At 41.2% G+C, this 26,007-nt stretch overlaps 1 protein-coding gene and 1 long non-coding RNA gene across 5 annotated transcripts; both read left to right on the top strand.

Moving 5' to 3' along the window:
• Positions 1 to 460: 460 nt before the first annotated feature.
• Positions 461 to 10,825, top strand: LOC141900753 (uncharacterized). The gene is made up of 3 exons (XR_012618761.1): positions 461 to 481; positions 10,586 to 10,665; positions 10,777 to 10,825. It is a non-coding gene; the product is annotated as an uncharacterized LOC141900753 (long non-coding RNA).
• Positions 10,826 to 17,866: 7,041 nt separating this feature from the next.
• Positions 17,867 to 23,797, top strand: LOC141900367 (uncharacterized). Of its 4 annotated transcripts, none has more exons than XM_074787233.1 (5): positions 17,867 to 17,957; positions 19,288 to 19,577; positions 19,776 to 19,887; positions 20,672 to 20,925; positions 21,561 to 23,797. In XM_074787233.1, exons 2-5 carry the CDS (start codon positions 19,303 to 19,305, stop codon positions 21,643 to 21,645), a joined length of 726 nt encoding a protein of 241 aa, XP_074643334.1. In that variant the 5' UTR covers positions 17,867 to 17,957; positions 19,288 to 19,302; the 3' UTR covers positions 21,646 to 23,797. The 4 variants fall into 4 exon arrangements, with proteins under 4 accessions (XP_074643334.1, XP_074643332.1, XP_074643333.1 ...); XM_074787231.1 differs by lacking the exon at positions 17,867 to 17,957 and adding an exon at positions 18,126 to 18,179; XM_074787232.1 differs by lacking the exon at positions 17,867 to 17,957 and adding an exon at positions 18,150 to 18,209.
• The last annotated feature ends 2,210 nt before the right edge of the window (positions 23,798 to 26,007 follow it).

The raw sequence follows: 26,007 nt of genomic DNA, 5'->3' as shown, positions 1-26,007 counted from the left end.
GAAATAGGGTCTCATAAAAATGTTTTCTGCATTTTTCACGAAAGTTAAATCGGGAAAATTTCAATTTTTATCAGCCAATCAGGAAGTTGTGTCTTCCCTGTGATTGGTTTATCTGAAAATATCAGCAGCTGTTCACGTGAATTATCGCGATTTCATTACTGGCGCTTTTGCGCATGACGTCATGTATCAACAAGCGACAATACTTCCGCGTTCGCTACGTTTTCGCTGATTGGCCCATTTACTGGGAAATTCCACAGAAACCTAATGTGGTTTGTTACAAGCGCTGTGATTGGCCCGACCCGATTCTGGCATGGCTTTAGCTTAGTGGGTTCGAATCCCTTGACGGGTGAAGATGATGGATCCTATCAATATCTATTAAAACAAATAAGTTTCCTGGTTGGGCAGCCGCGGATATCTACCGGAAGTGTTCCGGTTCGATATTTCGAGGTTTCTTTGAATTTTGGAGTGATATTGAAATCCGGTAAATACCAGCGGTAGATTGTGAAAACCCATTGCATGATATTTGTATTACTTAATCAACGAAAAGCGTCGGGGCCGCGCCTGGAGTTTTCGTGATTCAAGTAGCGCAATAGCCTACTTCTTCGTGTTCGTCCACCTCAATTTTCACTCCGCCGATCTCTGACACGGCTCTGTCCCCGTCGGCGCTGTGATTGCACTTTCGTACCACCAAACTTTTTTATTTCTATATCAGGGAGGTCTGGAGAATAAAAAAGTCAAAATTTGGATATCACATAGGCCTGATTTCATCGAATAAGTCGACCATGGTCGTTACGTTTCCGTACTTATTACCACCTAAAACCGTCTGAACAATTTTGTCACAACCAACATTTCGTTTACAGAAATCAGGTGTTCACGTGAATCCGCGGTATCGTCTACTGTTTTACTTCCGGGTTTTATTTTAAGATTTAAAATTGTATTTCAAGATCGATTTCTATGAAATCTTTAGTTGATTTGGTGTTTGGGAGGAATTTTTATTTGCTCTACAGAAAATTCATCCTTGACAATTGCGCAAGGTTCGCGAAAAAAAGGCTTTACCAAATCGGGTGTATGACCTTGATATGCTAATTAGCCATGTGCCCGAATTGAAAATTCAATCAAATTTTATTCTGCCAAAAAATGTTAAATACAATTCGCTTTCCGAGAGTTAATGGTATGCTGCATGGAACAAAGTTGTTTTGAGATGGGTCTTGAAGCTATTGAGGTCGAGAGATAACCATCTAGATAGTTCGTGAGAGTTCCAAAGTTTTGAAGACGCTTCAAGGTAATGTCTTGATATTTGTTTTATACGTGTATCTACCCTAGACACATCTTCAGGCCAAAAACTGGCCCTGTCAGATTCAAGATGGCCGACTGGCAGCCATTGTTGTTCGCCAAAATCAGCACTTTTTACACATTTTTGAAGTTTTCGAGGGAAATTTTGAAGACACTTTTATCAATAACCTTGATCATTCGTATATATTTGTATCCCCCGAGGGCCCATCGGCATGAGAAAAATTGAGTCGATCGGACTCAAGATGGCCGTACTGTGACCTTTTTTGTTCCCAAAAATGTCAATTTTGGCCTGAATTCTGAGTACTGTAGCTTTCTAATGGTGCGCCATGTTTCATTGCAATTTGTAATGGGTATTCTTTGGAAAGGGATCTTTTATATCCGAGAGGGTATTTTTGACCAGGCAATTATGACGCACTTGGCAGCCATCTTGGGGTCATCAGTACTCATTCGTAGGTGGAAAAAAAGTTTTTCCACATCATAATTGATACTTAAGCATATTTTGCTACTATAATCAATTGGAAAGTTGTTGCTCATGACATGTTCTATGATCGAGGTGAGTTTCAAGCTCATTGGTTTTTTTTATGGCCACCAGGGGGCGTTGAACAATACAATAACTTAGTATTTCTATATTACATTCGTTCCTGCTGTCTGTGTTAACACACGATTTTACTATGTAAATGATATTGAGCAGGGAGTGTATATTGATAAATATAACCCACAGATTACATCATTTATAAAAAGCAAATCTGACAGGCTGGCCATTGTGCCCCTTGGGGCTCTTGTTACATTGTCTGAATGAACCTAGTAGACAAAAGGCAGACTCGCAGTTTATAATGGGTTCATATTTACAATTTTTGGCTCGCCTAGCTTGGCTAGCCTATGTCAACGGTCTGGCAGATTGATAATCATAATACACTACGCTCAAAGCTATTTCGGTAGCCTGTCATTTCACCACTAACGGGCGAACGGATTAAGCGAAAATATATTTCGTAATTTGTGTCTCTTTGTGGTGCGCAAAGTTGAAAGCCATGGGTTTCATATTTTTTGATAAATTTACCAAAGAGTGTCAAAAATTCGATTTATTTGAGCACTCTGCAGCATCTTTAACTGTCCAAAATTAAACATGTGAAAACACAATACTAGACTGGCGGCCTCTCGTAGGCCGCTAGTTGCTGCTAATCGGCGATTAACTCAGTTGTCTAGGTAGGCTTTGCCTTGCTTGTCGACATAAGCCAGCCTTATCAGTTAAAGATAACGCACGCCACAGTGTAGGTCGCGCATAACAACGATTTGTCTGAGTGAAGATGTAAGCTACTTAAAGCAATCCTATCGTGAAATTATTAAAACCCAGTCGATAAACTTTATGCCTCAAATTTGAAGAACTTGAGAGCTTCTGTCCTAATTGGTTCCATATGTTAATGAAAAACCTCTGATGAAACCCTGGCTCTCACTAAGTTTGTACCGTATTTTAACGGGTCACTCATAGTTTTAATTGTTTTACGTCATTCTAGGGATGTATTATAATTATGAACATTTGTTGAGACATAAATTACTCATAGTTTTAGTTGTTTTACGTCGTTCTAGGGATGTATTATAATTATGAACATTTGTTGAGACATAAATTCCCATAATCAATTTTTCGAAGATTTCACACTCTTCAAGTCAGTTATTGAAAGTTCACACTGACCAAAATTGAGTCCTTTTATATATATTTTTTCCTCGTTTAATTTCAATGAAATGAATTTTTGCGTACCGGTAGCCTATACGTGACAGATTTTTTACTTCACACCAGTTTGAAGCCACTGGACCATTGGTCCTTTATTAAAGATTAGGGTTGGCATATGACTTTATTTCGTTAAATTGTATTAGTTATTAAGAGCAATAGCAATACCAATGAACAAGTTCTTATTAAACAGATCAAGTCAAAATCAGGGTGAGAAGGGATACAAACGAAGTTAAAAACCAAGTTAATTACAGACATAAGAGTGCACACAGAAAAATACTCTTACTTATATCCCAAGTAAGCTAAGGTTATATAGAATATAGATTTGCCTCTATGAATTTAGCAGTACTGACAATTATTTTTACGTTACTTAGGAAATGCTTACAGTCTTATTTGGCATTACAAAAACGGCAGGAAGAATTTATATCTAGAAAATTATGGTCATATAAAGTGAGGCTGGGCAAATGAAAAAGAGGCTAACCAGTGGATAAATTAACTTTAACCACCGGTTAGCAAACCACAACCTAACGGAGGTTTTAAGCAACTGAATTTAACTAGTGGTTAACTAACCGGTGGTTAAGTTCTTAACCAGTGGTTAAGTTCTTAACCAGTAGTTAAGCCTCTGGTTATCTTAACCTACCTTTGAGCAACCAGCACCAACGCTTTGCCCATGACGAGATGCGATTTAGGTCATTCTGGAGGGAAGCATTGGCAATATCAGGACCTCTAGGGTACAACTTTGGAATTTTGTGGGCCAGCCTATATGCCGACCCTAATCTCTAAAAATTGTAAATATAAACCCATTTTAAACTGTGAGTCTGCCTTTTGTCTACCAGGTTCATTCAGACCATGTAAAAAATCAATGACAACAATAAGATCTTCTGACCTTATTGCTACATAAGAACTGCATGCGTGATTTTTAGCCCACTTGGGACTTTAGTCCCAGCGGGCTATTGCGTTTGCTTTTCGTCCGTCGTCTGTCCATCCGTAGATGGAATCCAGTTATTTTGGGAAGTTTTGAAGATGCTTCAAGGTAATGTCTTGATATTTGGTTTGTACATGTATCTACCCTAGACACATCTTCAGCCCAAAAACTGGCCCTGTCACAATCAAGATGGCTGACTGGCAGCCATTGTGTTTCGTCAAAATCAGCACTTTTTACACTTTTTGAGGGAAATTTTGAAGACACTTATATCAATTACCTTGATCTTTCGTATATATTTGAATCCCCCAAGGACCCATCACCATAAGAAAAATTGGGTCGATTGGAATCAAGGTGGCTGACCTATGACCTTTTTAGTGCCCAAAAATGTCAATTTTGGCCCAAATTCTGAGTCGTGTAGCTTCCTACTGGTTTGCCATTTCTCATTGCAATTTGTGAAGGGTATTCTTTGGAAAGGGATGTTTTATACCTGAGCCAGGAATTTTTGATCGGCCAATTATGACGTAATTGGCGGCCATCTTGGTATCATCAGTACTCATTCGTAGGTGGAAAAAAGTTTTTCCAGATTATATTGATACCTAAGCATATTTTGTTACCACAATCAATCGCAAAGTTATAGCTCATGACATTGTCTATGATTGTGATGAGTTTTAAGGACATTGGTTATTCTATATGGTCACCAGGGGGCGTTGAATAGTAGAATAACTTAGTATTTCCTTATTAGATTGGTACCTAGGCATATTTTGTTACCATGATCAATTGCAAAGTTGTAGTTTATGACATGTTCTATTATTGTGGTGAGTTTCAAGGTCATTGGGTTTTGCATATGGTCACCAGGGGCATTGAATGGTAGAATTACTTAGTATTTCCATATTAGATTGGGGGTCATTCATTTATTACGTACGCATTAGGGGAGGGGTAAGTGCAATTGCGTACTGTAATGCTTAATGTATATGAAAAAATGGCCGATTTTGCGTACAGAGGGGGAGGGGGGGTTGAAAAATTCAAATTTAATGCGTACGTAATAAATGAATGATCCCTTGATAACAAGGCATATATTGTTATCACAATCAATTACAAAATTGTAGCAGCTGACATGTTCTATGATTGTAGTGAGTTTCAAGGTCATTGGTTTTTGTATATGGTCACCAGGGGGCGTTGAATATTGAAATTGTTAGATTGTTGAGCATTGGAAACCACTTCCCAAGTGGGCATGGTGTCCCTGGACCCCTAGTTTATATATCAATACCCTTGAAATCAGTTTTTGTGAAATATCTTGAAAAGTATTATTTTTTGGTCATATAATAAATGTATTACAAACCCCCATATTACAGCCTGTCTGCGAATTTGAGTGGTCATTTGACCCTCTAGAACTAACGGTTATGGAGATACATATGTGCACTGCAGGTATAGAGGGCCTAGCAATATAGGGGTGTTGCCAATTCGGCCATTTTGGCCTCAATGAAAAATATGACACCAACCCAAAATTGTATTTCCGTCGAGTACTGTACCCTTTCCTATGGTTTTTGCCAATATTTTTCTAAATTTGGATTGATCGCCAATGGTTTTTCTATACGACCCGGCCCTGCGGTATTGCATTTAGCCACCGGCGAAATCCGCCATCTTTTTCCTTGGCGTTCTCGCAGTAGAACGCGTTGGATTTTTTCGCCGTAAAAATCTGGGAATTAGGATATTAGGGAGTTTTCACTCTCATAACGGTGAGTCCGTTCGGTTTGGGGGTTATCCCTGGTTTCTATTTTTCAAATATAATTTGATTGAATTGAATTGTTTTGATTTGTAACAGATAATTATGCCACCCCCTCCTAAGGGTCAACATCGTGGCGGGGAGGCATGCGGGCATTTGTTTGGTGCCTGGGACAACCACGATTCGTGTGCGTCGTGCAGGCGCAAATCCGGTCAAATATGTGCAAGGAGCAATCCTTGCAAGATTTGCGAGGTGTGGTCCGAGGACCTTTGGCTTCGGGCCGATAAGGCTTTTAAACTAAGAGATCGTCGTCGAGTTAGCAGGGATTCGTCGGTTTCGGCCGACGTGCCAACCGACGTTTCTAATCCTGTTTCTTATCGTAAAGCGGAGCGGTCACCAGTCGTTCAGGTACGATCGGCTTCCCAACTCCGTTCACCGGGGAGGAACGCTGGTTCACCGGCACCGGTCTCCGTTCATTCACCGGTCTCTGGTCGTTCACCGGTTAGGTCGGTTCGGCCGGTTCGGACTACATGTTCGGAACCGAGCGCGCGCCGCGGTAGTCGCGAACGGCCCGGTTCGGTCGGTACCGGTCCGGGTCGGGCATCGGTTCATGCGGGCTCCGACCCAGAGTCAGTTGCCCTAAAACTGGAGGGAATGGACCGGATTATCCAATCTTTGGCTCGGTCTGTTTCGCATGTAATTCCGTTGTCGGTTCGGGGTCAGGCTAATCTTGTGTTAGCCTCCCGTCAGTCAGTGATTAACTCCCAGTTCCAAAACTCGTCTACTGGATATGGTGTCCAGTGCTTTGCTGAGAGCCCCATTGGGGACATCTTCACGTCTCTTCTCCGGTTGGTGCGCTCCGGTTTCCGCTGAGCTGAGGAAGATTCGGGAGGTTCAGGCCAAGTCCAACCCCCGAACTCCGTGGAAAAAGCGTTCTGGTCCGACGTCGGCGGCGCAAGGTTCGGCACGGACGCAAACAGGACCATCTCAAACTTCAGCGCTTTCTCAGGCGGCTTCGGATGCCAGTTGGAGAACTAGCGCGCAACTTCAACAATCGTGTCAAGCCTCGTCCGGTCGTAACAGTTCCGGTTCGTATCGAGGCAAGGGGAAGGCTCCAAAAAGGGGCTCTTCCTTTCGGAAAAACTCGAAATGAATTCTTGGGACCAGTGGGAGGTTGTCTGCAGCAGGCAGCAACCCACTGGTCTGACCTTTTTGGGGACGGTTGGCCCTCCCGGGTCATCTCTCGTGGCTACCGTCTCCGTTTCCTAAGGCGGCCGCGCCTGATGAGGTCACCTCCCGACATGCGGCCAAAACCAGGTCAGGAGGCCTTAATCTCTCCGGCTCTCAAGGAATTGGCCGAGAAGGGAGCGATAGAACCAGTTTGCAACTAAACTTCTCCCAGCTGGTTTTCTCGAATATTCATGGTACCAAAGGCCACAGGGGGTCAACGGACAGTGATAGATCTGTCATCCCTCAATCGGCACCTAGACATTCCAAGGTTCCGGATGACCAAGCCCAAGGACGTGATTCAAGGGCTCCGTCCGGGTCAATGGGCGGCTTCTTTGGACCTGAAAGATGCTTACTTTCAGGTTCCAATTCACCCAAAATCTCGGCGATTTCTCAGGATAAAATGGAAAGGCCGCCAGTTCCAATTCAGGTCTCTTCCATTTAGCCTCAGTACGGCCCCGTGGGTTTTCACCAAGTTGGTCAAGTCAGTTCAGAAGGTACTTCAGTCAAGGGGTGTTCGACTGTTCGTTTACCTCGACGACTGGTTAATAGTCACGAATTCGGCTCAGGAATGTCGGGAGGCAATGACCTCAGTCTTGGACTTAGTCCATCAGCTAGGGTTCCGCGTAAACAGGGAAAAATCTCAGTTGACGCCGGCCCAACAGTTCACTTATCTCGGCATGGACTTCGATCTCCGAATCGGCAAAGTCTTTCCGTCTATGGCTCGAGTAGCCAAACTTCAAGAAGCTGTAGCGGGAGTGTCCACAACCCCGAGAACAGCTCGTTACTGGTCACGGCTTCTAGGCTCCATCAGCTCCATGGGTCTGGTGGTGCCCTTAGGCCGCCTCAGAAGCAGGCGCTTGCAACAATATTGGAAGGTCTTCTGGTCTCAGTCGAAGGGCAACTGGGAGACCTTGATTCCCGTACCTCCAACCGATCTAAGTCCGGATCTTCAGTGGTGGGCGGCAACTACGAATCTTCGGCTCGGGGTGTCACTAGCCCCGTTAGAGGCTCCAGTTCGTGTATTCACGGATGCCAGTCACCAAGGATGGGGGGCACATCTGGAGAACCGAGTCAAAGCCGGGAGATGGTCTCGCTACGAGGCCACCAACCACATAAATTTCCTAGAAATGCTGGCCGTGTGGAAGGCCCTGAAGTTCTTTCACAGGAGAGTGGAGGGCCACCACGTTTGGTTAGCCACAGACAATTCAAATGTGAGGGCTTACCTTCAGAACCAAGGGGGCACTCACTCAGAAACCCTCACAGGTCTGTCGGCCAAAATTCTTCTTTGGTGCCAGACAAAGGGCGTGTCCCTGACTGTGGCACATTTAGCAGGGAAAAGGAACGTGATGGCCGATGCTCTGTCTTGTCGAGGTCAGGCTATTGCGACAGAATGGGTTCTCCACCAAGAAGTAGCTAAACGGGTTCGGGGCATGTTTGGCAATCCGCTGCTGGATCTGTTTGCCACCCGGTTCTATCGGAGGTGTCCTCTGTTTGTGTCCCCGTTTCCAGACGCGGAAGCGTGGGGGGTCGATGCCTTCTCTCTGGACTGGTCGGGGATGCATGCGTATGCGTTCCCGCCCACACCAGTCCTGCCGCGCTTACTGGATCAAATAGAGAGATCAGTCAATTGCAACATAGTTCTGGTAGCACCATGTTGGCCGGCTCAGAAATGGTTCCTACCACTTCTCAACCTACTGTGCGACAACCCCAGGATTCTTCCGAATTTGCCCATCGCTTCTGTCTCAGGGGAACTTTCGGCATCATCCAAACAGCCAGTGGTTAAATCTGCTCGCCTGGCCATTGTCCAGCGATCCTTGTCAGCTTCAGGCTTTTCAGAACAGGCTGCCTCCTTTATCGCAGGATCTAAGCGGCCATCAACAAGTACCATTTACGATGCCAAATGGAGTCATTTTGCGGATTGGTGTGCTGCAGGGGAAATTGATCCATGCTCACCCTCTGTAGCTCAATTGGCAGATTTTTTACTGCACCTATTTGTAGTAAAAGGTTTGCAGGTCATAACTATTAAAGGTTACCGCTCCGCGATTTCTCATACATTGCGTGCTTCTGGATGGCCATATGTAGCATGGGATCATCGGATATCCCAGCTGGTTGCAGGGTTTTCTATTTCCCGGCCTAGGATACCAAGGACAGTTCCACCACGGGATCTGTCTGTAATTTTGAAGAAGTTAATGGAGGCTCCATTTGAACCTCTTTCGGCAGCGTCATTTGCAAATTTGTCAAAAAAGACTGTATTTTTGCTGTTCTTGGCTTGCTCGGCCCGTCGCTCTGAGATTCATGCGCTTTCAGTCCGACAAGGTCATATTGTCTTTGGGCCAGCGAAGGAATTTGTTTCGCTGGGGCCTGCTTTGGAATTTTTGGCAAAGAACCAACGACCAGGCTCGGTTGGGCGTCAATGGCGAATTGAAGCCCTAAAACATCGAGTGGAACCGGGCATCCCGGACAGGACTTTATGTCCTGTGCGGGCGTTGTGTTTCTATTTAGATTGCTCTGCTTCACGGAGGGGTTCACAGGAGCGGTTATTTATTCCGCTGCTGGATCACCTAAAGGGTGATATTTCGCGGGACACAGTGGCCCGATGGGTCTCTTCACTGATCAAGGACATTTTATTGAAGGAGAATCTTTCCTCGGAGGGAGTGGTTTCTCATCAAGTGAGGTCTATGGCTACTTCCTGTGCAGCCTTTTCGGGTGCTCCGTTGGAGGAAGTCTGTCGGGCCGCCTTTTGGAATTCTCCATCGACATTCACGTCATTTTATTTACGGGATGTTTCAGGCCAGTTAGGCTCATTAGCTTCACTTGGTCCTGTTGTCATGACTCAAGGTGTCCGTTCTTTCCGATCGGACCCTTTAGTGTAGAATATTTATGTTGCATTATCAGGATCACAGGGGGTGTATCCTTGTACATAGTTTGGGTTCATATCTGCAAGTATTAATTTCGCAAAATTCTGGGGGGGGGCCCCTGAGCTGGATGGACTCACTGTGGCCAACCGGTCTTCCCTGTGCTACAGTGCTCCATTCCGTGCTTGGGTAAGTGCTCTCTTTTTCCCTCCTACCTTGCGTTTGAGCGGTGGTTTTTCTATCTACCTTTCCCACCATCCTTGTGCTAGGCTAGTCTAGCAAAAACCATAGGAAAGGGTACAGTACTCGACGGAAATATTACAATTTTTGGAACTAAAATTTGTATTTCCGAGTAGTACTTACCCTTTCCTATGGTGGGAATCCCGCCCACCTGCCCCGCATAGCTGATGTAAAAAGATGGCGGATTTCGCCGGTGGCTAAATGCAATACCGCAGGGCCGGGTCGTATAGAAAAACCATTGGCAATCAATCCAAATTTAGAAAAATATTGGCAAAAACCATAGGAAAGGGTAAGTACTACTGGGAAATACAAACTTTAGTTCCAAAAATTGTAATTTTTTAGACCTCTAATTATTTGATTTCTGAAGAGTTAAACTCTGGACCTGAAAGTGCATATACAAAAACCCCTAGTTACCTAATCGTTGGTGGTAAGCTTTTTATAATCGGATGTATGAAAATATCCAATCGTGAAACTAAACCACAGACAGGTTACTCATGAGCTACTAGAGTACTTATAGAATTTAGCCCCAATTTCTGACTGCTATAATTTTCTTAATACATTGCTAATTCTTTTCATAGTATAATGATTTATTGCAGCATGAAATTTGTCCAATAGAACAATTTGAAAACTGATCAAAGAGTGAATAATGGTGTTGAATTGTCTAGAATTTAATAAGGTAATTATAAATTCTAGTGTCCGAAATATTTCATGAATACAATTCCCACTTCATAGTTAATTCAATCGAACATTTTGGATGTAATATTTGCAGTTTTCTCTCTTATTTTAGGACAAAGTGGGGACAATTATGCCATTTGACAGAGACAGGGACTAGCCATCTACCTGGAGATTGATATGCTGCCACTTCTGAGATCTGCAATTTTAAAGTTTAAAGTCAAATATATTACCGGTATTATATTGTGCTGGCCGGCACGGGTAGGCCACTGTTGTTCTGTATGTGATGGTTTCATGGACTGCGTATCACATATCCATAAAAACAATAGAGTTATCCCATGATTTGTCTCTCAAAGCTGTAACGTAGATTTTGCCTGACTCGAGCATAGAATATATTTAAATCCCGCAATATGCAAATTTAAAAGTTTAGAGGCGTAATTTATTTATCAAGAATCTGAATTAAAAAAATAATTAAACGAAATGAAGAAATAACTAGAACAACCTATGCCTAAAATAACAAAACTTATCAACCTAAGCACTTAACACCCTCCAGCTTTACTTTTCTCAATTAACTTATTTTTCCCTCTCTATTTTTCCCTGTTTTAGTTATTTCTTCAGACTTAACATTTAGGAGTTTCTCTAGAGACCATCGTCTTGTATTCTAAACCTTTTAAATTTGTGTAAAGTCCGTTTTAATTTTTACTGAAAATTATTTAGTTTAATTTTGGATTGAATATAGCTGCAAAGCAACGATAATGGGTTTTCTGCCTCGCCAAGCTACCGTAATCACAATTGAGGGAATTAGAGAAAACCCTAATGATGGGCTTTCTGAGATGGATCAAGGGCATGAGATAATTTACGCACTCCATGTAACTGCATTAGTTTGTAATTGTTTGTACCTCGGGACCCGGTTTCATTGGTCTGGTTTTGTATTAGATTTTTATGATACACATGTATACTGTAAATGGACATATTTTAAGTCACTCAATCAATGAAACCAAAACTTGAATTTGTAAATTTTTAAACTTGTGTGATATAGTAAATGGGCATTATTTTTTTGTTAAATGGACATTTTTGTATGACTGTTAAGTCCCACAATCATTGAAACCAAAAAGTTGAAATATCGACAGGTTTTCTTTACGGGACTATAATATTTCGTGCGAACTAACGTTACTGTTTTATTTGAAATAAAGATGAATTGTCTGTGTTGTTCTAATTATGAATACAGACGCCAGCATTTTCACACTAAGTGCGTCACATCCCACTGGTTCAGTTTCATAGCAATGATTTTACTCATTTATTGAGGCGGTTAACTCGAATTGAGTAAAGTTTTTTAAGAAATTGAGCCGAGGGTCCAGTTTCACAAACCAATTGCGTTCAAACATTCAATTGCGGTTGACCGTTTGTACCGGTTATGTGAAACGGTTCACGTGGACCCAGTTTCATGAACATAGCTTAACTCTTAAATTGATTCATCCTTTCTTCGTGAAACTGGACTCGAACTGAATACAATGCCGTACTCGCCATTTAGTTAGTGTGCGAAACTGCAGCGTCTAAAAAAAGCTGAAGCCCTCGCATCAAAAACCCAAATCCTCGTACTAGGGTAGTAGTACTGTTTCACAGATACGATTAACATAAGGCCAAAAAAATTGATACCTTGTTTCTCCGCTCTGCTGAGCTTAAATGTTGACCCGGCCGGCTGCCTACCTACCCTATACATTACTTTTTTTAAAATCGTGATCAATTTCACCATAACAGACCCGGCCGCTATAGAAATGAACTGTTTATAAATTTTATATTTTACAAAAATGACCCGGCCGCTGCGGAGAAACAAGGTATCACTTTTGTTTAGCCTAAGAACTACAAAGAACAGGTCTACTACTTGGCCTTCCCAGGGGTTGATCTTTTGTGAGACTTGTCCTCAATTGTCGCTTAAACACACATTGATTTCTTCACAAAATTTAGTTAAAAAGTTGATCGTGTTCGTGAAACTGTAGTTCGGCACATCGCGTGTAGCCCCCTCGCGAGGATTCTTACCCTGGCACGCGATGATTCGTACCCTGGCACGCGAGGATTCTTACCCTGGTATGCGAGGTTTCAATTGATGCAATACCAAATACTTTCTCAACAAGGCGGGTGTGTTTTTACTTCTTAAAGCAGAAAGTGAAAGCATCTTGTGATGACTTACGTTATTTTCGTTTTAAATTAAAATGCCTTCGTAAAATAAATAAGCAATTGTTAAAAAGTTTTGTAAAATAATGCGAAATAAATAGACAATGTTGCTGTTGCTGTCTACTCAAGGATCGAACACGGGCACCCCTGTTCATCTATCCAGCATCAGGACTTAAAATCGGAAGCAGTGATTTCTGGATTCGAACCCAGGTTTAGCAATGATGCTATGATCGCCATCTATTGGAATTTGGCTGAACTGTCTAGACTGCTCTTACTTGTCTCGCTGACTCTTCTTTAATCCGTGAAAATCACACTCGCCATCTGGTGGATATAACCATCATTAGACTGTAGTTACATATAAATCCATCAGATGGCGAGTGTGATTTCAGCAAATTCAAGAAAAGTCGGTGAGAAATAAGAGCTGTCTAGTCGGTTCAGCCAAATTCCAATAGATGGCGATCACGTCAGAAATCTTAACGGTAACACATCACAATATTTTGCTGCAGATAGAGGTTTAAGATAAGGTGAAAATCTATCACGTATCTTATTTACCTATTCTTAAACGATATTGAAGACTTTTTCGCTACGCGCAGTAAACCAACTTAGTTCAATTCTCTATAAGATCTTTTGATTTGTATTTCTTGATGTTATTTATTAAGAAAACTTTTGATGACTGTGGCCTTTCGTATATCTGGACACAATAATCTATGGTAAACTCTAGGACTTCTCCAAAACAATTACACCGTATACTCCGTGATCAGCATGTGCAAGAGACAGAATTTAGGCTAAATAATAACCCGTTATAACATTAATTCTAGACAATATAAGAAGGATATTAAATTTGAAAACTATATAAATCGACTTGATGACAGTGACCGGTTTATTCCAGTTCTGGATTGGGTCTTATCTCTTACCTGTAAATAAATTGCCAAACCTCCATCTACCGAGAACCGATAGATTATGCCCCACCTGTAACATTTTAGGCGACGAACTACATTTCATTTTTGACTGTAAATTACTTACCGAATTCTGTGTGAAAGTTACCTAAATTTAGATACCTTTTGGAATCTTGATGTATATAGATCCCGCCGGTAGTGTGTAAAAAGTATGTTGTAAATAACGTTTTTTATGTTTCAAAGTGCTTTTATCTACTGTTTTTGTATAATATAATGTGAATACTGCTTTCTCCGCCATATACCATGGGAATGGTTGGAGTATAATAAATATTCGTATTCGTATTCGTATTCGTATTGATATCCCCGTCGGACACCTATCTTCTATTCAGCATCACTACAAGATCATTCTGAATCAGTATCAGTTATTTGGCTTCGAACCTGCGACACCCAGGTACATCATCTTTTCAGCATCAGGTCAGGACCACTGAATCAGCTGCAGTTACTGGGTTAGACTGGTTGTCCGTCCCATTCAATATTCTAATTGAATATAGAGACCGGTAACCAGTCTATTAGGCCTACTGGGTTCGAACTCGGGACATCCGCTTAGTTTATTTTGTAGCGGAAATTCCGTGATGATGTTATAGGCGCCAAATTTAAATCACTTTCTTGCCTGCATAGCAGTTTTATAACCGGGCCAGAGCGCCAGTTTTGAATCCCTCATGTATCGCCACAGATAGCGTCTAATATTTATAGATCCTTAAAATAGCACCAATTATTAAATTTCCTTATCCTTTATTCCCGTTTATAACCTGGTTACCTTTCTTACTGCGTTGCGGGACGAACTCAGCTCGCGTCCAGTCGAGTTGTGTTCGTTGGGGGATTTTACTCAGACTATGTTGTCTTACCGTCTTATAACTATTCGGCGGAACCAGTAGTTCAAAGAAATCAAAATGCACTTAAAGCACATCAGTACGTCTTAAATCTTCTTACCAATACGTTCGTATTTATATCCTAACGATGTTATATTGTGACATATGAATTCCGCTCTAGTGAAGTCGAGTAGCGCCCGGATTCGGGCCGGTTCAATTTGGTACTCCGCGGTGCCGACCGCTTGAGTGCTCCCTCTTTCGGTGAACTACATTTTTTTGTAACTAATTGGAAGTTAAATATTCTCTTGATAATAAATCTTTTTCTTTTCGGAGTTTTTAATGCTCGACTCGGACCGGAGTTCGTATAAATAAATCTATGCTTGTAGGTTCCGATCGAGCGACGTCGTGGACGGCGGTCAGTCACGCGTGATCGTGACGTCACGCCGTACCACGTGATTTTCAACCTATTGGAGCGTAGCGGGGACAAAGGCGGGTAGCCAATCAGGACAACGCGGGGACAACGAGCCCTATATAAGGCGGGCAGCGCGTTAGTTTGGGATTCTGACCTGAGCGTCGACCACTCGCATGGTTCAATTTAGCTCTCTCTAACCAACGAATACTATATTCCAAGTTACAATGTAAGCAAGTTGTAGGCCTACCTCCCGCGTCCCGACGGGGACCGGGTTTCCTTTCCTCGGGGGGATGTGATTGAATTACGTTGCTTTTATTATTGGTATTTGTTATTGTTTCCGTGCCGCGAGGTCCTGATTGTCCCCGGCCCGCCATGTTATTCTAAACTTCTGTAGTATTCGCCAATCATCACTGCGATACTATTAGGTCGTCTCCAACGACAGCCCTTGTTTAAAGCTCTACCGAAGGTAATTCCCGTCCCGGGTGGGTGGATTTTGGCGATTTTTGGTGGATTTTGTGACTGGTTTGGGTAGGTTATTTTGGTCTCAGTCCGTTGACGGTCCAGATAGCTAGGCTATTGAAGACGACGAGGGTTATTGGTGCGGATGGTTCAGCCGCCTACGGGATTTGCCGGGTCCGGAGAGGACGTCTGATGTCGATGGTTTGACCACCTACGGGAATGGTATATTGGTCCACGGAAAAGCGAAGAGAACGAAGAATGGGGTCTGCCGGTCAGCCGTTAGACGAGAATCTGCAGAGACTGAGTTCCAGTCGGGTGCTGGCACTGTCGCCGATTTCTTCCCTCCCCTCCTTAAGCATTAATCGCCTTAATCATGGGGCATTACCCGTCCTATTCCACGAGAAGTATTATCGATCGACGATCGATCCCTCTAGTATTAAAATACGGACATTAGGTATTATTCTAACGAGTTTCCACATCATTGTGATGCTGGGACTGGGGCACAGCGAGGACTATTCCTCTCTGTCTCCCAGTCGCTCGAAATACCTCACGCTTGAGTTATAATTCGAGTTAGAAGATAATCGGGCAGCTAAGCCGTTTGACTTTAGTAATGCGCCGGCGGGACCTAACCGTTTCGGCTATATCCGCCTCGCGTTTCAACCATTTATGCAATGCATCGTTGTAGAGTCGAATTTTATTCGGGGTCGCCTAGGCCTCGTTGCATTTATTTCCGCGGGCGATTTCGCGTGCGGTCCTTAGTATTTTCCTTAAAACTGAGTTGAGAGAGAAGGGTGAGGGAATATCATTTTTTGACGGTATTTTATTTCGTTGGGTCACTTGACCCCCCTTGAGTTTCGGAATTTGTCGGGTGACGATCAACCATGCTGCCAGTGGTAGTCCAGGTCGAAACCAAGTCTCCCCTTGATGTCTTACTGCCTAAGAGGACCAGAGATGAGTGTCCCGAAGAAAGAAGGGCGGACCAGGGAACTGATCAGTCCCTGCGTCGGACCACCAGTGAAGGCGAATTCCAACCAAGATGAAGAATCCCTGTAGTGGTAGTTCAAGAGGAGGCATTATCGAGTCGGTCCTTGGCCGGGTTCAGATATTGGGATCTGCTCATCGTCACCGACATTTCCGCTTCGGACTCAAGCCTTTTAATTATTTGACTCTCATAGTTCAAACCCCCCCCCTTTTTCTCTCTCTCTCTCTCATTTTTGGGTGTGAGCCTAATCGCGCCATCGTACAATATTATATCCGTGGAACATGATTAGTTCTACGAGCCGTCGTTATGCCTAAGGGCCAGTTATAAATGTTATAAACGTCCCTTGTTCCTGGGGATTTTCGAGAGTACACATATTTTATTACGAGTATTGGGAGATTGCTTTGATCTTGAGTGACGAGCAACACCCTGTTCTTTTAATCCGTTGTTGAGCTGAATAAACATGGCAATCGTTAATTTTTCACGAATAACGGTCTTATGTCTTATTTTGAGTGGATATCTGAGTCTGAGTCAGTTCGACCTGTTTCGGGAACAACCTTGGAACGAGGACGCGCTACCATGGAAAGAAAGGATTCCGAGTTGTTGATGATCGCCTTCAAGTTAAGGACGATTGGACCCGAAGACCCACCTAGAATCGATAGGAGGCACGACGTGTAGAGGGGATCTCCGACGAAGTTATTTGGCCCGGCCCGTGCGTTAGGGAGGCCAAGCTGTAGACCAGTACTGAGCGGCGGTATATTGTCTGGCGCAGCCGTTGTGAGAAAAATCTGGCCCGGAGAGCCAGTCGGTTACTGTGCCTGGCCTATTCGGTTACAATTTATTCATTTATATATCTATTTATTTACACTCAGACCCGGAGAACACATGATTTACAGATTATTACACATAGAAAATTTACAACATAATAAACTAATTGTTTAAATGAACAAACACAACTTAGATCTTAGACTATATGCATGGTGATATACATCTTCACCCGTCAAGGGATTCGAACCCACTACGCTAAAGCTGTACTCCGAACCCCTTGACCTCACGAGTCGTTGGAGTCGTTACTAGCCGACCAGAATCCGGTCGTACCAATCACAGCGCTTGTAACAAACCGACAGTAGACTTCTGTTGGTTTTCCCGTTAAATGGACCAATCAGCGAACGTTTTACCGAACAAGGAAGTATTTCGCAAATCGATATATGACGTCATGCGCAACAGCGCCAGTAATGAAATTACGCTTCGTGAGGCCAGGGGGCTGGTGGAAGCGAGTTTGGGAGTGATACTGGACCCCTGGCAAGCGAGGATGGATGATATATACATTTGAATAAAACACTATAGAAAATACTAATGAGAGCAATCGTTCAGTTGACAGCTGCAATTAATTGCCATTTATTTCAGAGCGAAATCTATCGAAGACGAAGTCCGGTTGAATAACGCGCCTTCATGCTCGATGTAAGATGTAACTCGTAAAACGTAGGTCGTAACATCTTGAAGGAAGTAGTAAGTCGTTAAATGTATTTTGTAAAACGTAAGTCGTAAGTCGTATGACCCTTGCAGAATTCCATATATCTGCATTATGAATTCAGGAATCGAACCCAAATTTCGACTTGCGAGCGATACTTGTACTTTAACTAAAAGGTCGTGTGGAGCTAAATGTTTACTTCCGTTCAGAATTCTTGTCATTTTTGTGATAAAAAAGCAACAACAATCGTCAAGTAACGGGTAAATGATAATTTAAATTCTGTCGCAGTAGTAAGTTACTTTAGTAAGAAAGTTACTATTCAAGAAAGCTATCTAAATGATGTTCATGAATTAGTCGACAAAAACCCACAATAAAAAATAAAAACTATTTGAATTTTGAAAGTTAGTTTGACGTTGTCGTTTCTATGAGCCAGCCATTTTCAAAAACAGTTTTTGAAAATGGCTCATAGATTTGAGTCGAAACGTCAAACTAACTACTATCAAATAGTTTTTATTTTTTATTGTGGGTTTTTGTCGACTAATTGATATTAGACAGCCACTTGTCTATGGAAACCAAAATGTTCATGAATATCGAATATGAAATTAACTAAAAATCAAGATAGACCTACTTAATTACTGATTAGTGATACTGCTGCCACCACACACAGTGCCTGTGCTGGCCAGGGCCTGGTCTCTCACTCCACTGCTCCGTCTCTATAGTTAGTTCTAATCATTGGTGGTAAGCTTTCTATAATTGGATGTGCTTAAACCTTGTGGTTTGTGAAAATATCCGATTGTGAAACTTAACCACAAACAGGTTACTGACTAGGGCGGATTCAGGGACCACTGTCGAGGGTAGCGCAACTTATAGAAATGGCATTTTGAAAGAAAAATGGCGTTTTGAAATAAAAAGGGCATTCTGAAATTTTGAAAATCTGCCTTTTTGCTGGGATTTCCGAGCAATTTAAGTCCTGACACGAAGTGCTTTCTAGCAAATTAACTGCATTGAGATGTAGTTTCCAGGAAATAAAGACAAAATCATGAAGAATTATGTGCTTTTTGTTTAAAATCAATGTGCCCCTTTCTACTTTGGGCATGAGAAAGAGGGCACGAGATTTTTGCGACAGTAGCACGTGCCACCGTCTGCTCAGCATTGGAATAATTGCGCGGATCCCGATGCAGAGGCTGTGGCTTCTCACTTGTGAATAGAAGCCTCTCAGTCTGATTGTTAGTTAGTTACCTAATCGTTGGTGGTAAGCTAATCGGATGGGCTGCTTATACCAGTGAAAATATGCGATTGTGAAACTATTAAATCACTGACAGGTTATTGACTATCTGATTGTTTGATACTCTTTTTTAACCCTACTAGGTCTGATATATCAAAATGCCTCGTCGTAGCCGTGGACACAGATCCCACCATAGGACACATCACCACGCAAGACATCACTTTACAGGAGGAAGAAGACATGGCAGACATCACCACAGCGGTGGAGGGGGGTTAACTTTTGGGGGAGGCAGTTTTCAGGTTGCAGGGTGTATAGGATTCTGTTCTGTGGCGTGCGTCATGTTCGGTGTGTTCTTGCTATTTCCTGGTATAACGTTAACGGCATTGGGTTATAACAGACAAAGTCCGTGGGACGATCCATTTTTCAATAGCAGGTCAGTATCAGAATATGTCATACATTCAAACTCGGTTAAATCGTCACACTACTGAAGTTGTGTCTATTATTTGTCCAAATTTGTATTTCGAATTCAATTTACAAAGTGTTGTCATTTAGGGCATCAACAAGAAAGTTTCACTGTATTCATGTAGTAATTCATGGATTATTTTGTCGTCATTTTACTGTTTGTTTTCAGTTACAATGGCTACAAGGTTGTCGGTCCAATCCTTCTGTTTTTTGGTATCAGTGTCCTCGTCATCGGAATCATACTGTGTATTGTTACTAAGAAGAAAATGCAAGCAGCTCAGGTTCGAATAATCGATTCTTATTAATCTGATGGAACTACTGGTTTTACAGGTTCACGGCTATTATTGACCTCTGTTAAGTTACAATTAGTTCATTTTCAATCTTGGGTCTAAATGTTAACCTGATAACTGATAATTGAATCCTGGAGAGGGTTTCATTGGAAATGAACCTTTTTTTAGCTCTACCAAGTTGAACAAAATTTCGGAACCAGATACTGGGACTAGTCCAAATACAGTGGAACCTTGTTACAGCGAATGTCATGGGACCAGAAAATATGTTTGTTTAAACCGATAGTTTGTTATGTCCGGTGTGAAATTAATCAAATGTTCTTACTTGGGACGAAATTCTATATTTTTTGTATCCGATGAATCGTTGTATCCGAGTTCATTATAAGGTTCCAGTGTACCCAGGACCCTGTTTCATGGTTCTTTTTTGGATTTTTACTTAGATGAATAAGGTAATTTTCAAAACCGGAGTAGAGTGAAACGTACTGTGGAACGGTTATGATCTTATAGGTTTCACTCGAAGCTGAATGGCTCTACTTATAAGGCTAACTCACAGGGGCTCGTAGTAAAAGTTTGGGGGTGAATAGTAGCTTAGATCATCCGATATCCCAGCATCTGTAAATATAACCTTGAATGGCTACATAGTTATTGATTCTTGATATCGCAAGAAGAAATCTAGAATAGGCAACAAGTTATGGTACTAAATCAGGGAGATAAAAAGATGCAGCTGAATATGAACTTATTTTGTTGAATTATGCAATTTTATTTGTATTTTGAACAGGAAAACAGTGTTGGAACGTTGGGTGCCACTACTGTAATAACCGGACCAGCGGGACCACAACCTGCGTACAATCCATACGGACCGCCACAACCTCAGCAATACCCTCCTACAACTCAATATCAAAATAGTCCTTACCCTCCTCCTGATTCAGCCTATCCGATACCTACTGATAATACAAGTGCAACTAATGGTGGACTGCCGTTTACTGTAGATCCAGTTCACTATCCTCCGCCTTATAATCCTGCACAGAATAGGTAAGTCTCATAATAATAAACCTCTACAAATCATACAAATTATCCTTTATATTGTCGCTTTGAGAACTAGTTGAATTCAGTTAAGGTCATAAGAAAATTTGTTGCTGTTTTTGAGTCCCAATTTGTATTTACAATTCAATTTACGAAGTCATCTACGGTACATAACATGCCTGTGTGGCTTCCAACCAACCCTCATCCCCTGCTCATTGATGAAGTTAAGTCCTGATGCCGGAAAATTTGAGCATCGATTTCAAAAGATTCACTCATGGGTAACACTTTTTCATTTGTTTTCGTTCAAAATTTTCACCCCAAACATGCTAGAACTTAGAAAATAATTTTCCATGCGAGTACCCTCAGGACCCGACTGATGCATGGGCACTTTACAAAAAGTTCCACTTTCCATGAAAATTGGCTGGCTATGGGCCTGCATTATGGTTGTCCCACCTATCTGGACATTAGCCAATTTGAAAACCATGGCTTTATGAATCTTGTGAATTGTATTTTCAATTTTTGAATTTGCTGTATTTCTTGGCATTTATTCGTTCTCAGAAATATGTTGATGAGCACAAGGTTTCAATACGGGTAATAATGTCTAATCGGTTTGTGATAATGATTATCAATGTCTGTATTTTCAGTTATCTTCCTCCTGGAGCTCCTCAGCCCACAGCTCCTTCGATGGCTCCTCCTTCGTACGACGACGCAGTGGGAACGATGAAATAAACCCTAGAAAAATCATTCACAATAAATCTTTTCTGCTGTTTTATAGAAAATATATTTTAGCCATTCTGTACGGATTCTTTCTACGGTGCTTCTGGTTCTATGTTATTATATTGTCACTGATGTAGATTGTATGATTGCATTTCGTATAAGAATATCTCAGTTAAAGAGATTAACTATGATGGATATGACAATTTTTAGTCGATAATTTTGTATTCGATAAAATGTTTTCATGTTGATGATAAAAGTGTCTGTTGAGGTTTCTGTCTTTAAAAGGGCATCAAAACAGCTGTAAATTGTATGTATCTATAGGTCAAAGAGGGCTCAATTCGTAGTCGAGACCAGGGCCCAGTTTATGCTACGTTGTTCAGTTGCGATTTGCTTTTAAAAATGGTTAAATCTTAAGAAAAGTTGTCAGATAGCCGTACGAACTAAGATGATCAGGCTATCAAGCTATGGCTGTAACTAGCCCTGCTGCAGTGTTCTCCTTATGCTGTTGGTTGTTGCCAGATGCTTAATTGTAAAGCTTTTGCTCAGTGGTTTGGAGTCACCTTCGATGAAAATTAAATTCAGGGGCAGCAGATATAACAGGGGTGGTTGCCTCTCTAAAATCCCCATTGGAGAACACTGATCTTGGCATGGGTATCTTCACACAATCTGTATGTTAGTCTTTATTGAAGTTTTTAGCTCCGCTGTGACTGAAAGTCAGCAGAGCTGATAGTGATTATCCGTCGTCATCTGTCTGTCCGTCCGTCCAACTTTTGCTCCAGTTTGCTACTAGTGCTACAGTTCTTTTCTAATCTTGACCAAACTTGGTATGTAGATACTATGGGCCAAGGGCTAAAAACTTATAGAGCGGTTTTCCAAATTTAATCTCTAGGGGATGCTGTACGGGTGGCTCTTGTAAAATCTTTAAATCACTACTTGTCCTACAATTATTATCCAATCTTGACGGATATTTGGTCATGGGCTAAATGTAATTGAGCCATTTTCCCAATCTGATATCTAGTAGGCGCTGTACAGGTCACACTTGTAAAATCATGCATTTGCTACTAGTCCTACAATCATTATCTGATTTTGACAAAGCTTGGTACGTATGATACTATCGGCCAAGGCCTAAAAAGATATAGAGCCGTTTTCTGGATTTGAACTCTTTAGAGTGCTGTGTAGGTGGTCCTTGTAAAATCTTGCCATATAACAGCGGAGCTGTATCAGCTGATAGGCTGCTTGTTTATGTGTAAAAACCAGTTTTTGATACGTTAACTGATTATTACTTTTAGGATTTTTTCATTTTCTTCCATATCAATTTTTCCCACTGAAATTTTCATCTCAATGGTGACCATTATTATAAAAGATACTCTTTAAAGACAATTGTATAAAGATTCTAAACTTTATAGTCAACATAGTGCTCATATTACTAAAACCAAAGGAGGTGTTAACATACTAAACGTACTATTTAACTTGATATCACGTACTTAAATTAACCCTTTCAGTGCGGTGTATAAATCAGTGATGTATTTTGCTAGCACACCGTACTGCAGTGTATTGATGTAATTAGTTTTTAGCTCTATTGAATGGCAGCACCTGTCAAACATATGAAATATTAGTAACTAACGATACACTGCACTGCGGTGTAGACACACTATAGTGGTATTCCTCTTATTCAACACATTAGGGTGGAATTTTTCAAAATTTTCAAATTATGTCCAGCACTATAGGGTGTTAATTAGTCGGCACTGAAAGGGTTAAGATAAATGTTGGTTAATGTTTCTTCAATCTGGTGTAGGATCTGATTGGTGTAAATTCGCTAAAAGTTCGAGGGGAATTAATAAAATTGATTGCTGTTTTCCGTCCATGCCAAATTGATATGCAGTTCATGTGATATCTTCATAAAACATGACTAACAGTGAAGAACCTCTGACATATTGCCTGATTATATTCCGACTAAATAACGTTGATAGCAGATTATATTTGTAACAATGGGTTATTTTTTGCAATTGAAACTGATTTCGAAATATTTATTTTTGTTTTAAAATCGAATTGATAAAAGAAATACCAGTTTGTTATTTTTGGTGTCGATTTTGCTTATTGCATGAAGTTTGTGCCAACCAAAAATAGTGTATAAAAACGTTTGCAATAAAAACCTCTAATTCTATCCAAAGACTGCATTCAATATAATTTGAGGACTGGTTTTATGTGTATCTTGGCAAATTACAAATAAAAAACAATAGGTAGTTTACCCACTTGCCAGCCCTACACGTTTAAATTGTTTAAACGAAGAACCCCATTTTGAATAAAACAGTTAATCTGATGAGCTTTATTTCATTAAATCTTAAATTGATAACAAATTACTGGTTAACTGTACCCCTTTGATGCTGGGTCTGCTATTGGTTCTTTCTTCTTTTTTGAAGTGACATCATATTCCATTTGATTTATCCAGTTTCTCGCACTGTTTCTCTACTGATCCTGTGATGTCACTATTTCTTATCTTCTTCTTTGGCATTTGTTGGCTTAATTTATCAATATTCTGTTGTATTTGGTTGAACCGGTTTTCAAAGTTATCGTGATGCTGTTTGATGCTGTCCTTCAGTGCGTTGTGACTGGCTTTTGTCGTCCTATTATCAATCTGTCGTTTTAAAGAGACAATTTCGTTTCTCACACTTTTCGTTAATGCCGGATTTTCAAGGATTGGTAAATTCACTTTGTATCTATAATTGAAGCCCTGTCGCAAACAATTCAGATGAAGCTTCCAAATTAGCACGTGTGGCATATCGCGCAAACACTGTTTGAAGGCTGTAGCCTTGTCAGCATTATCGCATGAAACTAAAAACAGTTGATTCATCGGACAATGACTCAGTGATATAGGATCCACGTGTACTTTGATCCCACCAGGTGGGTTTATCCAGTCTAGTTTCACCTAACAAATAAATAAAGCAATTATTAGATGATATTCGACTGGACTGTGTCGGTCTCAAGCTGAGTTCGAACTTACTTACCGTATCGATGGGTATCATTTGTAAAACCAGTTTAATTTCATCCCCGTACAATTCTTTAATTTTCTTTTCAACCGCAGTCTCCAGTTCCTCGCTCCACAACGTTATCACCAGTTGTAATACAGAATTACTTGAATCACACAATTCAGGTTTCAGATCAAACAACGGGTCGTAATAATATTTCTGTATTTGTCTTTCGCGATTTCGTGAATTCGACCAAACGTTTACTTTTCGTCCGTTATAAGACATGGCAATTTCGTGTTCAAATGTGGTACGGTTGATGACAGATCCACCGGCTCCACGGGTCGCCATCTTTGACCTAATGAAACAAGGTCATGAAACAGCTTGGCATCCGCGCGCGACCGTCGCAGTATCATAAGTGCCACCAGGTTCGAATCCCTGCGGCAGGGAATCGAAGGGGTGGTGCATCTCGGAATTTTCTTCTTTTAGAATCTATGTATTTTCAAAAAATGTCTTAACATCTTTTGATCCCGCTACTTGGCTGGTTTATCTGAGAAATGCCTTTTCTTTTATTTCTTCTAGTCCGGCTTTCAATTTTCCTAGATCGCCCTTGCTGTCCAGAAATGGGGGATTCTTTCATGTTGTTAGCGTATTTGCTTGAGATAACTTACGTATTCATTTCTAAACCTATTTCATTTAGACTAACCTCGGAGTATTGTTAAGAAATGATTACTCCAAGGAATAACAAATCATTATGAACATTTTGAACAAGAAAAGAAATATGCGTACCGGTACTGTATTTAACAAACCAAAATATTGATGAAAAGAACGAATTCGGCGATAAAGAAATGTATTGCATGAAGCGGACTCAAACACTGGACCTCTGCATAAGACGGTTAAATCCATGCCCATCGTGTGGGGTCAGGTATAGTCTTCGTAGAAAATCATTTTGATGGGATCGACGAAGGAATGCCAGTCCAACCCCTTGTACTAAGAAATTGGAAAAATGAGCCCAAAGTTTCCTTGAGTTAGTTTTTTTTAGATATTTCGACTTTATCCTAGAACTTTCAGTATTCATAAACGTTGAAAGTTTTGAATTATCGCACGAGAATTAATTTTGAAAAACATAAAAACACGGGCCGATATACGTGAAAATCGTGATGTACACATCCTAAATTTGTGATGTACACATCCTAAATATAATATGGTTGTAATTGGGCGAAGATTCAGATTTAATTTATTGTGCTCCAGAAATTATACAAATTTTTTCGGGCACAGGATACAAAAAATAAACAATTTACAGTTATACAATAACGGTTACTCCAGTTACATTTATAATGTACAGTGACAGTTTCTTCTTCTATACGTATCATTATACACGCAATTAAAACGTGTGTGCACAGCGATGGCT

This window comes from Tubulanus polymorphus, chromosome 2 (genome assembly GCF_964204645.1).
Source record: "Tubulanus polymorphus chromosome 2, tnTubPoly1.2, whole genome shotgun sequence".
NCBI classification, from domain to species: Eukaryota; Metazoa; Nemertea; class Palaeonemertea; order Tubulaniformes; family Tubulanidae; genus Tubulanus; species Tubulanus polymorphus.
Note: the sequence above shows the minus strand (reverse complement) of the source record. Positions and strands in the feature narration are given on the sequence as shown.